The sequence below is a fragment of the Megalobrama amblycephala genome, linkage group LG7 (genome assembly GCF_018812025.1).
Source record: "Megalobrama amblycephala isolate DHTTF-2021 linkage group LG7, ASM1881202v1, whole genome shotgun sequence".
Lineage (NCBI taxonomy): Eukaryota > Metazoa > Chordata > Actinopteri > Cypriniformes > Xenocyprididae > Megalobrama > Megalobrama amblycephala.
Genome location: NC_063050.1, coordinates 42,301,957 through 42,315,653, shown reverse-complemented (window position 1 = coordinate 42,315,653; position 13,697 = coordinate 42,301,957). Strand labels below are relative to the sequence as shown.

Genomic DNA, 13,697 nt, shown 5'->3' with positions numbered 1-13,697 from the left:
TTCTCCTGAGTAAAAGACCACAGTAATCTCACATCTATCTTCTCGGAAACTTTAAACTTTGCTCAGATTTGCCAAGAAACAGAAGTGTGCAAGTGAAAGTCAGAGATTTCAACAAAAACACAGAGTGCACATTCATTTTATAGCTCTATATTGCTACTCCATCAACTGTTGTCTCTTGTATGTGTCTGTTTTTATTTTTCCTAAGGTATTTTTCGGAGAACCATCTTAAATGAAGCTGACGCTTGAATGAAACATAACTAAAAACTCCATTACGCCCCCATGCTTTGAAAGAACAACATCTGAGCAAATAAAATTACTCCCTCTGGATGCTTTCCACAGGCTTTAGAATTATATTCAAGGCACATGCTGTGGTGTGTAATGCACATAATGGATTCTCTTTCTGCATAAAAGCCTTCTAATCTTCACAGCTTCTATTCTGAATGATGACACTGCTTCCTCGCTGGAAAAACAGTGCTCATTTATCCAGTCTAGAATTTCTATACTCTGACCACACATGTAAAATTACCTTTTTATTGATACTTTCTCCTTATCTATGCAGGATCACAGTTCTTCTGATTGTTTGAATTCACAAATGACAGATTTTCTCTTTCATTCAGAACAGCATATATGGTTGCTTATTACAGAGCTCTATTAAAAAATGTACCTTAATATAAATCTCATTGACCTTAATGTCCCCTTACTATTAGTCAAATCTCTACTACTGCTTCTACATCTGAGAACAAACCTGAGAAATATAATGTACCTATCTTGACTTTGAATAACTTACAGAATCCAGGTCACAGTAAAGTCTGATTAGATTGAAACTACTATAACATTAAGACTAAAATCTCTGTAAAGGTCTAGTGTATGAAACATAGAAAGACCTAATAGGGAGGGACACATATTTTTAGCCTTGACCCTTAAATAGTTAGGCTCAAAGATCAAGTCATTGTTTCTAGATCAAGGTTCATAGGTCATTACTACTTTTAGTCTCTCCAGTCAGTTCTCAAATTTAAATCGAAATGCATCTTTGGTTAAAACAACAACATAAAATAAAAAGTCATTTTGAATTTCAATGAATATTGAAATTGGTAATTGATGTCCCATAAGGATGTTTTGTTTGTTTGTTTTAAGTTTTTTTTATTTACTTTTCTTCTTTTTTATTCTAAGAAATAGATATTTCAACAGATTGGGGTCAGTAAGACTTTTTTTTTTTCAAAGAATGTATCAATTTATAAATTTATCAAAAGTGACAGTACAGACTTACTGTCACGATCACCAGTGAGAGTGCCCGTCATTGCCATCAGAGGGCACTCCAACCCGGACTACTATTATTGTCAAAGACTCCATTACCCATAACCCACTGCCTGGTCTATCAGCCATGATTATTCACAGCTATCTGTCATTAACCTCATTAGCCCTGTCTATGTAAGCCTGTTTTACCATGCGTCTCCCTGTGAGGTTTTGTTAAGCCGAGTTCAGACTGCACGATTTTAGCCCCGATTTTGCCTCGCCGACAGGTTTTGAGAAATCGCCGACAAATGCCCGAAATCACAGGCAAATCGGTGCTCGTTCACGCGAGTGACAATCACGCAGTGTGAATGAGCAAAGACGCGATCTGAGAGAGTCACCGACGCCCGTGAGATATTTGGCATGCTAAATATCTGGACCTGTCGGCGATTCAAACTCCTGCTGTGTGAAAAGTGTTCTGACTGAAAACTACATCAGCGATGACCGACAGCCAATGAGAGAGCAAGATACAGAGCAGCGGGGAGTTCGGGGAGGAGTTATAGACCACAACATCAGCCAGCATGGCTTCATTCACATAAACATTAGTCTACAATTCTATCAAACGGAAACAAAACACAAACATTTGCTTGACCATCCGCAACAGCAGCACATTGAAAAGTTATGTATTTACCTCAAACTCTCGTTGCAGAACACACAATCCACAGTCTACCCAACCATTTCCTCCTCCATATTTTTCTTTTCTTTTTCTTATATTTGCTGCAAATCAGTGCACAGGCAACTCGTATTGCAAGCTTCTTGCGGGCTACCGTTTTTAATAATAATAATAACTCCGGTCCTGCACGCGGGATATCGCGTTGTTTCCTTTTCACATCTCGCGTGTGTTTGGTTGTGAAACGTAGTTTGCGTGCCAGACAGAGTTTTCGGCGATTCTTCCTATTGTAAAGTCATGCAGTGTGAAACCCTCTGTCGCCGATCCATCGTGCAGTTTGAACACAGCAGCGACTGAATGCTGGCCAAGATAGTCATGCAGTGTGAAAAGAACAGTGACCCGACTATTTTGAAAATCGTGCAGTCTGAACTCGGCTTAAGTTGTTACACTGCAGCTCTGAGCATTCTAATCTGGGTTCATGTCTCTTGGTTTTTGGATTTCTTGCCTGTCTTCTGGATTACCCTTTTGCCTGTGTTCCCTGATTTGTTTGCCTGTTTGGATTGCCTGCCTGGATATTGACCTATTGCCTGTTATGGATTGTCCCTTTATTAAAGCTGCATTTGGATCTTCACTCAGTCTCGGAGCAGTTTCATAACACTTAAATTGTTACAAACATTTCTCTTTCAAATAAATGCTCTTTTAAACTTTCATGCATTTAAACTTAAATTCATTAGTTCAAAAAAAGTATCACAGTTTCCACAAACTAAGCAGCAGAAACTATCAGCAGCCATTACGCCAGTCTTCAGTGTCACATGATCCTTCGGAAATCATTCTAATATGCTGATTTGGTGCTCAAGAAAGATTTCTTATTATTCTCAATCAGTTGTGCTGACTAATATTTTTGTGTAATTTACAAATTATTTGTAACATTATAATTGTCTTTACTGTTACTTTTGATTAATGTCCGCTTGCTGAAAACAATTATTTAAAAAAAAAAAAAAATCTGAATAAAACATCTGAAAAAATATCTACATACATGTACATATATAAAAAGTTTTGGGGAACTTTTAAATGGTAGAATGTGTCGCTTTATACAAGTACATATATCCAAAAAAAAAAAAAAAAAGTTGGATATACATTTAGTAGTTAATAAATGCAGTTAGTCATTTGTTTTGCAAACCCCAAGGATTAAAATGCATATCGGGAACCTAAGCAGTTTAACCGAGAAGTTAATTGAAAGCCATGCCATACTTTTATCATTAGAGCCCTAGGCAAGTATAATAAGGTATATAATTTTTAAAAACTCATCTCCATCACATGTACAATCATTAAAAAAAAAAAAAATGTAGAATCATACAACTAGAAACATCCAAACTGACATTCACTTACCCATAAATTCACCCCTGTATGTTCAATGAGCTATCAAATTGCCAATCAGCTCTGCTTGATCCAAAGGCCGATGCATGTACAGTAAGAGCTCACATATGCATGTTTATGTGCTAGGCAGGGCTGGATTAGCTCGAGCTGCTTCTCTGAGGTATAATCTGTAAGTGGTTGGTCTATCTCTGGTCGTGCATTCATTTAGATACACACAGAAATAGGCTAACACATGGTTTCAGTTTTAGATTTACTTGTATTTTTCTGATGTCTGAGGTATTGATTTCTAGCTATACTATCTGAGGTTCTGCCTAGTTTTGACTTCAGTTATTTTACATAAACCTGTCAGTGTTAGATTCATACACACTTACTGTATGTATGCAAGTGCACATACATTGGTGACGATCCCTTGTGATTTGTATTTGTTTAAGAGGCAATGTGCCTGCAGCCAATCACTGACCAAGATTAAAGCTCCGGCTGGCATTCAAAAGCTAACTATAGACACTGGTGCATTATGGGATAATGTGCTGATGGGATACACCTGGTCAAAACTAGTACTCGCGCAGAATCACAAGCATCTACCCGTAGATGGTAGCACACAGATGCAATATTTTGCTGATCCAGGTACATTTTGGAATGGTTAACAAAGTAAACTCTTTAAATTAAAGTTAATAGAGTTGATGTCTCAGTGTGATGAGTAAACTGTTTCTGTGTTCATCATCAGATAATAAACAATCAGATTCTATGATGATCAATACTACCAACAAAACTGTTTTACCAATAATCTGTTTCATTTTGAATTTTTTGTAACACCTGTAACATGCAGAAGTGCCCAATATGATAAACCTAAAGCAGAATCTATGTATTAATATCTTTGCATTCATCAATCGCAGTACAAACCAACAGCTGGCAATAAGCATGTCGGAAGCTGGCAATAAGCATGTCAGAGCCACAACACTGCACCTATTGTATTCGGAACACAAATTAAGATATTTTTGATAAAATCTGATGGCTCAGTGAGGCCTCTATTTCCAGCAAGATAATTTACACTTAAGGTGCCATCGAACGTTTTTTTACAAGATGTAATATAAGTCTAAGGTGTCCCCTGAATGTGTCTGTGAAGTTTCAGCTCAAAATACCCCATACATTTTTTTTAATAAATTTTTTTAACTGCCTATTTTGGGGCATCATTAACTATGCACCGATTCAGGGGCTGCTGGCCCTTTAAATCTCATGCTCCCTGCCCATCGAGCTCGCGACACTATAATACAGTGTATTTACAAAGTTCACACAGCTAATATAACCCTCAAATGGATCTTTACAAGATGTTTGTCATGTATGCTGCATGCATGCTTCGGGTCATGTGAGTATAGTATTTATTTGGGTGTTTATATTTGATTCTGAACGAGTTTGATAGTGCTCCGTGGCTAAAGCTAACATTACACACTGTTGGAGAGATTTATAAAGAATGAAGTTGTGTTTATGCATTATACAGACTGCAAGTGTTTAAAAATTAAAATAGTGACGGCTCTTGTCTCCGTGAATACAGTAATAAACGATGGTAACTTTAACCAACAGTAGCCTACATTAGCAACATGCTAACGAAACATTTAGAAAGACAATTTACAAATATCACTAAAAATATCATGATATCATGGATCATGTCAGTTATTATTGCTCCATCTGCCATTTTTCGCTGTTGTTATTGCTTGCTTACTGAATCTGATGATTCAGCTGTGCACATCCAGACGTTACTGGCTGCCCTTGTCTAATGCCTTCCATAATGTTGGGAACATGGGCTGGCAAATGCAAATATTGGGGCGTACACCCCGACTGTTACGTAACAATTGGCATTATGTTGAGATTTGCCTGTTCTTCGGAGGTCTTTTAAACAAATGAGATTTATATAAGAAGGAGGAAACAATGGAGTTTGAAACTCAGTGTATGTCTTTTCCATATACTGAACTCTTGTTATTCAACTATGCCAAGGTAAATTCAATTTTTAATTCTAGGGTACCTTTACAGATGTCCAGAAAGCTACTAAAGACATATTTAAATTAGTTCATGTCACTACAGTGGTTCAACCTTAATGTTATGAAGCGACAAGAATACTTTTTGTCTGCCAAAAAAACTAAATAATGACTTTATTCAACAATATCTAGTGATGGGTGATATCAAAACACTGCTTCATGAAGCTTCGATGCTTTACGAATCTTTTGTTTTCGAATCAGTGGTTCGAAGCGTTGTCAAACTGCCAAAGTCACGCCCCCCAGTGGTAAACTATTGAAATTTCAAAACACTTATGATGTAACAAAGCCTCATTTACTAAAATCACGTGACTGTGGCAGTTTGATATACAATTGTATACAATGTATGGACAGAAAAGATAGCATCGATTTTACCGTATCAATCCGAGCCCGAGTGTGACAATGAAACGTCTGAAGTAATGGATCAACCAGAAACTGATTCACAATCATGACTGGAGTACGATGTTTCTCTATGGTAAGTGTCACCTTAGTTATTTATAAGACGTAATAGCAGTGTCACTGTTATACTTTATGTAGGTGCACCTGTGGGAACTGGATCAGAATGCCAAGAGAAGCTGAAAACCTCTTACATAAGATAAACATTTAGGCCAGATGTGTACAGACTTTTTCGTCATAACTATTAACAAAGAAAAATGGCTATATCATTGTTTGACATTACAATGGGTGTTTACTGTTAACAGAGAGAATGCTTCAACAAGTTAGTGTAGACTAGCATCTTAACATCCTATTACAATACAGATAGAGCTCCACTCTACTGTAATAATAAAAACGCAGAGGAAAAAAACTGTTCGTCAAGTGTTCGTCGTGCAACATGTCTAATCGCGTAAGTATAGTATTTATTTGGATGTTTACATTTGATTCTGAATGAGTTCGATAGTGCTTGGTGGCTAAAGCTAACATTACACACTATTGGAGAGATTTATAAAGAATGAAGTTGTGTTTATGCATTATGCAGACTGCAAGTGTTTAAAAAATGAAAATAACGACAGTCTTGTCTCCGTGAATACAGTAAGAAACGATGATAACTTTAACCACATTTAACAGTGCATTAGCAACATGCTAACGAAACATTTAGAAAGACAATTTACAAATATCACTAAAAATATCATGATATCATGGATCACGTCAGTTATTATTGCTCCATCTGCCATTTTTTGCTATTGTCCTTGCTTGCTTACCTAGTCTGATGATTCAGCTGTGCACATCCAGACATCCTGCCCTTGTGTAATGCATTGAACATGGGCTGGCATATGCAAATATTGGGGGCGTACACCCCGACTGTTACGTAACAGTCGGTGTTATGTTGAGATTCGCCTGTTCCTCGGAGGTCGTTTAAACAAATGAAATTTATATAAGAAGGAGGAAACAATGGAGTTTGAGACTCACTGTATGTCATTTCCATGTACTGAACTCTTGTTATTCAACTATGCTGAGGTAAATTCAATTTTTGAATCTAGGGCACCTTTAAGACCAAGCGTTTTGTGCATTAAACTCCCCAAGGTTTGAGAAGCGGTCATCAGTAAAATGACAGGAACACAACAAAAGATTGTACTGCTGTGGTATTGTTGAAAAAATGAATTTTCCCTGGCTTCTACGTGCGCAGGCAATATACTAATGTTTCGTTGTGACATCACAACGAAACGGCTTGGGATTCGTTTTACAAACGACTCATTTAATTGACTCAGAGTCGACTCTTACTTTTAAAGACAATAACTTTATATACGATGTACTTTCAGATTTAAAACTTTGCAGTTTTCATTCACTTAGAGCTATGTTACACACTACATGAAAGGTAATTTTCAAAAATCCATAATGGGGGCACTTTAATATAATATTTCACAATATTACTGTTTGGACTAGTAATCTGATTTATCATAACTAGTAGACACAATTTTGTCTGTGTATCGAACTATGTAGAATCCAATTGTAAAGAGCAAGGGTCATGACAGGCCGCCTAGGGAGCCCATTTAGTACCCATCATGGTGCCAAGAGAATGTGCTTATGTGTGTTAGTGAGTGATCACAGGTGGCAGCTCCAGCAGAGAGCACAGTGGATTAGATGCCCGCTAGAGAGAAAAAGAGCAGCTAATTCAAAGAAATGGAACACGTGAAATGCACATCACACACTTGGCTTCCACACACACACACGCACAAATACACCTACAACATATGGAAGGTCTGAGAGTCTCTATATTAAGCAAAACCATATTATAAAGAAAATAATAACTAAAGTGTTTGCTCAGTGCTCAGTTCTTGGTAGGTGATAATGCTTTCAAGAATTCAGATAGCCGCATCATTATTATAGTGCCTGCAAGGCATCACTGTTATGTTGTACCTTATGTTTAGGGTTAAGGATTTACATAAACCCCTAACCTTAAGCAAAAAAGTTCAGCACATACCTTGTTCTACACCATTTGTGCTACTGACATGAATGATAGAAGAAAACTGCTGCATGCTGAGGATAGGTGTCCTAATACTTTTTAGGATTTCTGCCTGTCGGTGGGTTATGTCTTTTGACTCAGGTGCCTACTAAAATATATATAGGGCCCAGAATATCATAGAGACTTGCTCTTTTGACATAGGACCAGTAAGCAACCACCTAGCAACCATTAACTTTGAATGATGAACATTTTTCATTAACTTTGAATGATGGCTTCACAAAGCCTTGTTGGATCTGTCGATCTGAATAGACTTTTCTTCCCTATTTTGATGTGTATGCAAGTTAAACGGCTTCTTAAACAAGAAAAAAAAAATGCAGGATGGGACTTGATTTTGTCCAAGAGGAATTAATTGGATCGTTAGGTCATTGTGGTTTGCCTTTGCTGTGATCTCAGGTGAGTGACAGGTTGTCCTGCCCTCACACCAGTAAACATGTGAAGAGAAGAGAAGAGAAGAGAAGAGAAGAGAAGAGAAGAGAAGAGAAGAGAAGAGAAGAGAAGAGAAGAGAAGAGAAGAGAAGAGAAGAGAAGAGAAGAGAAGAGAAGAGAAGAGAAGAGAAGAGAAGAGAAATTTTGATTACATCAACACACAAGGGTTCAGGTCAATAGGACAAGACCATCTTTAGTGCATCTTAGAAGGCAAAAGACCACTGGGTGACCAACAGGTTTACACAAGATACAACCAATTTTTTTTGTTTTTTGCATAGGACTGTTCAGCAAATGCACTCTAGTCTAGGCAATCCAACAACATACTGATGTTTGCAACAAATGTCCAAAATGTGTTCATTCAATGGCTAAATTATTTGTGGATAATGCAGCCAAAATATACTGAAGATAGCTGTGCTTAACCAGACATTTATACAACATGACCAAATGTCACACTTGAGTAACCAAACGAAGAGAGGATCTATAGCAGTACTCCAAACAAGATAAGAATCTACACAGGGGACCTCTGGAGAACATGTAACAGGGGTACAACGCAAGACAAAGAACTGAACAAACTGAGGCCTGTATATACACACACACACACAAGCAAACAAAAAGGAGCTCAATGAAACGCAGGTGAACTTAGTGACTAACAGGCACACATTAGGAAACTAGGCCAATTAACAATGACAGGGAATATCCTTGCGCCGTAACAGTCCAACTGAGGAGGGAGGGTGGGGGCTCTGGAGGATGTGAAGCAGGCAAATGGCAGAAAACAGGAGAAGGTGCTGGGAGAAACCAGGGCAGTGATGATGGTGGGAGGAGCCAGGGAGAAGAGCAGAGCAGTAGTAGCCAGACAGGGACCCCATGGCAGAGTCGAGGGAGGGAGGAGCCATGGTCGAGACTTGGCTGACAACACCAGGGGGAAGACTGACGGAGACTGAACCGATGGAGGTGGAGACCCACGCAGAGATGAAGAGCCAATGAGACCACACAACACAGATGGTTCGGGAGACAGAGGCAGAGCCACAGTGATAAGCGATGAGCATCTGAGGGAGAGCCAGGGTGCCAGAGGACTGAGGCAGAGCCAGTAGGATTAAGGACCAAGGCGAAGCTGGAGGGAAGGCGGAGCCTGATGGAGCCGAAGGGGTGGAGGGACAAAGAGCAGCTGAAGGCCTGGAAGTCCATGGCACATGCAGAACAAAGTCTGACCAAGGCAGAGCCAGAGAGACGAGGGAGCCCGGTGGAGCCGCAAGGACAATGGTCCCAGGTAGAGCCAATGGAGGGAGGAGCCAAGGTGGAGCCACCTGCTTGACGAGCCAAGGTGGAGTGATGGGCTCGGTGGCTAGAGGCAGAGCCAGGGATCCTCTTGCCAAAGCAGAGCTGGTGACTAGGAGATCTGAGGCATATCCATGCAGCATAGTGGAGTAAACAAAGGAGAAGCTGAGGAGCTGAAGGGAACCAGCAGGACAGATGGACTGGATAGATTTGGAAGGGGAGGTGGGAGGGGGAGGCTGGGTGGGACCATAGGAGATGCAGGAGTCTTGGAGCTGGGCAGGACTAGCAGAGATACTGGAGACTTGGAGCTGGACAGGATCAGCAGAGACACAAGAGACTTGGACTTATTGTCTCTTCTAAATCCTCATATAATTCCACAGAAACCTTGCACAGCTCACCCTCAGCAACGGGAGTATGGATGGGGCTCCAATCCATTCCCTCGAACTCCAAGATGACACCCACTGGTACTGAACGTATTGCCGGCTCACGCACCCGATCAGACGTAATGTTGGACTTAGGCTCCAGGACGAAGTATGGCTCATGTGTTGGCTCTGGCACTCTTCACAGTGGGCTCTGCGGTGGACTCAGGCATAATGTCAATGTTGGGTGTTGTTGGTGGCTGGCTGGAGTGGGGCTGGCATTGTCCTCATCCACGAGGCAGACAGTCATAGGGTAGTAGTTGTTCGCTAACACCCACGCCACAAAAGCAGGAAATGAGGACCTTTATAGGGCAAGCATGGTCCACTCATTGAGGCAAGTATAGTAAAACACAGAGAGAGAGCGGTCTGAATATTGTCAGGCATGCCAGGTCTAAAAAATTCCTTGTGTGGTCCTCGAGGGCACAATCCTCTTGGTCAAGGCAGAGAAGTTGTACTGCAGGTAGATCCATCCTTTAAATCTTTTCTAGGTCTTGCATTTCTGTCAAAGAGTTGAGTCACCAAATAAAGAGGAGAGGGATCTATAGCAGTACATTTTTTAATAAACACAAAACAATGAAGATAATCCAAACAAGGGAAGATCATCTACACAGGGGAACTCTGAAGAACACATAACAGAGGTACAATGCAAGACAAAGAACTGAACAGACTGAGGGCTATATTATACACACAGGCAAACAAAAGGAGCTAAATGAAACACAGGTGAACTTAATTGTTAACAGGCACACACTAGGAAACTAGGTCAATTAACAATTGCTGCATCCCAATTCGCCTACTTATACTATACCCTAAAAGTATGTACTCTTTTTGTGATGGCCTAACAGATCTTTATAGAAGTCCACATTGTTGTTGCAGATGAAATATATCACAGATAACTGTAAATAAATATTTTTATCAGGTTAAATTTTAATTATTAGTCACTCAACCCCTTTTATCTAAACCTCTCTACTTAACCATTGGTCGTGCACACCTGCCATGTTTGTAGTTTTTTAACACTCTTTTACATGTTTGTAGTTCTGAACAGAAACCTCCATAGCGCAATGGGTTGTGGGCAATATTAGCCGTTATAGGGTGCATGGATACCTCGGTCGCACACACCTGCCATGCTTGTAGTTTTTTAACACTATTGGTGTTTGTAGTTCTGAACCGAATCCTCCTCCAAACTACAATGGGTTGTGGGCAATATTAGCTGTTATAGAGTGCACAGATCCACACTTTGACAATCTACTGGAAATAGATGCTTTGGAACACACTTATTGTACATAATATTTAGGATGGATAGTATACACATTGGGACGCAGGAATTTACAGGGAACACAGGCAAACAGGAACAGGGAAAACCAAACTAAAACACCATGAATCTAAGCCAAAACAGAACTACACATTACACTAATGAGTTTGCTTTACTTTTTCATGATGTTTAGGAGGCAAGTTTATCTGAAATAGTTGATATCAACTGTGGGAATTGATATAGAGATGTAACTTAAAACCAAATTGTAATTTACAATTCTGCTCATGGAGTAAGTAAGTGTACTACTAAGTGTCCAAAACAAAACTCTAAATATATTTCAGATTTGATGCCACAAACCTGGAAATATAATAATAAGCTGGCAAATCTAATGATTAGTTGCTCAAAAGGACTGGAGCTGGTGATTTTAGCCATCATTTTTGTGTGTGATTTGCATCAGGAGATCAGCGAATGGACTGTGTATGTGCCATCTGTGCATCATACATCTAATAAATGTCCTGGATATTACAAACATTCACACAGCTGAAACAAATGCATACATGCTGAAGCAATGTGATAGAAGAGCATATTTGATTTAGAAGATACTTGAAAGAAATGTCAATGACCCTGGTGAGGCTGAAATCTATGTAACACTGTCTTACGGTTCTATTTATAGCAGCAATTTCTTTTCCAATACAACACAGTCCAGCTCCTGCTCTAGGCTATATTTCTGTTTACATAAGATTGAGTCATTTTTTATCCTCACTTCTGTAAATTAAATCTGAAGGATTTGCTTACATTGGCACTTAAATCTCACAGATTTATGCAAACTAAATATTAGAAATCTTTTTGCAGGACAATATTCACAACTGACAAATGGACGCCAACCTAAAGAGTTAACCCTAATGAAAATGTACCATTGCCCCACAGAATCCATCAAAATACCAATAGTATTTTCAGACTATAGTAACCACATGGAAAACCATGGATGGCTACCTCTACCTTCAATGTAACTAATTGCTATGAAACAAACTATGGTATTTGTTATGAAAACTCCACATACATTACATATTCTCTATGTTAATTGTAATCACATGTAATGCGTACTTGCCTCATTCTCTTTACTCTTGTCTCTATTCCGGCTGGAGCTGTTGGCATTCTCCTTAGTGATAGGTACAACCGAAATCTGATGCACAGGCATGCTAGCAGTGCTCAGGACTGCGGGATACCTCGCTGCCTTCAGCCCACCAAAGACAACGGACTCACATCATCCTGTGGGTCGGCATGGAAACAAAGAATATGACCCGCTCCAGAGCTCGTATCCGTTGTCCTACAGAGAAATGCATGAAATCAGGTTAAGTATCCAGGTTGAAATCTTAGACTTCAGCTGCAACAGAGGGAAACATCCAAAGAGCTGGTCGTCACATCCCCCCCAAAAAAGCTTAAGCCAACCTCTCTCGTTCTACCTGTGTGATCTGTGACAGGGAGAGAGAGACAGACAGCAAGAGCTCATTTAAATTCTACTCTACCTGAGAGCTGCAATGATGCCTCAGTTTGTGGATGTGTGTGTGTGCGTCTGTTAACCTGACCTGTAAACAAGTTGCTGAGAGGACTTAGGGGTTATTTTAGCTCCAAATCTCCTCCCTCCAGGAGCAGCGTGGGATGGAGCAGCAAGCTAATCAGCTTACAACCCTAGGGGCTTCACAACCTCGGCTACTGGAAAACACACACATGCTCACACGAACATAGGAAGACACACTGGATCAAACAAACTAGCTGGTAACATTTAAACTGTTAAACATTTCATTCATACAAACAGTTGAGGAGAGCTTGTATAGACTCATTATGCAGCAAAACTAAATTATACTGGAAGGACTAGTGTATTAACAACAGACAACCAATCGTAAATGAAACAATGGTTGCCTCATTAAATATTCATGAGCTTTTTGCAACTGCAGAAATTCACTTATCTACAACCCCAAATCAAGAAAAGTTGGGAGATTTTGTAAAACACAATAAAATCAAGAAGCTGTGATCTGTTAATTCTCTTGAACCTTTATTTAACTGACAAAAGTACAAAGAAATGTTTTCAATGGCTGCAACACTCCAAAAAAGTTGAGACAGAGGCAAAATAGTGAAAAGACTACAGAATATCCCAGTTAAATAGTTTTGAAACAGTCCGCAATTAGCAGGGGAATTGGTGATAGGTGAGGGTATCGTGATTGGGTATAAAAAGAGCATCCACCAAAGACTCGGTTTTGCAAGAAAAGATGGGTCATGGCTCACCTTTTTGTGCCAGATTTCATGAGAGAATTGTCAAACCATTCAAAAGTCAGATTACAAATTCCACTTGCAAAACTGCAATTAGTATCCTCAATTAGTATGCTCAATTCCCAAATGACTAAAAAGTGTAATTACAAGGAAAGGTGATGTGACACAGTGGAAAACATGCCTCTGTCCCAAATTTTTTCAAGTGTGTTGCAGCTATCAAAATCAAAATTTGTTTATATTTACGAAATACAATTAATTTGGCCAGTGAAAATCTTTTCTTTATACTTTTGGCAGT

The 13,697-nt window shown here is 39.5% G+C and overlaps 1 protein-coding gene across 3 annotated transcripts in view; it reads right to left on the bottom strand.

Moving 5' to 3' along the window:
* The window catches only part of marchf1 (membrane-associated ring finger (C3HC4) 1), a 30,284-nt gene extending 16,646 nt beyond the window's left edge, over positions 1–13,638 (bottom strand). Inside the window, exons 1-2 of one of the 3 annotated variants that reach the window (XM_048197558.1) lie at positions 12,721–13,638; positions 12,243–12,461 (exon numbers count right to left, since the gene is read on the bottom strand). In XM_048197558.1, coding sequence (XP_048053515.1) covers positions 12,243–12,332 — 90 coding nt within the window. In that variant the 5' untranslated portion in view covers positions 12,333–12,461; positions 12,721–13,638. Of the gene's footprint in view, positions 1–12,242; positions 12,462–12,660 lie in introns of all 3 variants that reach the window. The other 2 variants (XM_048197555.1, XM_048197557.1) reach the window with 2 other exon arrangements.
* Positions 13,639–13,697: the final 59 nt, after the last annotated feature.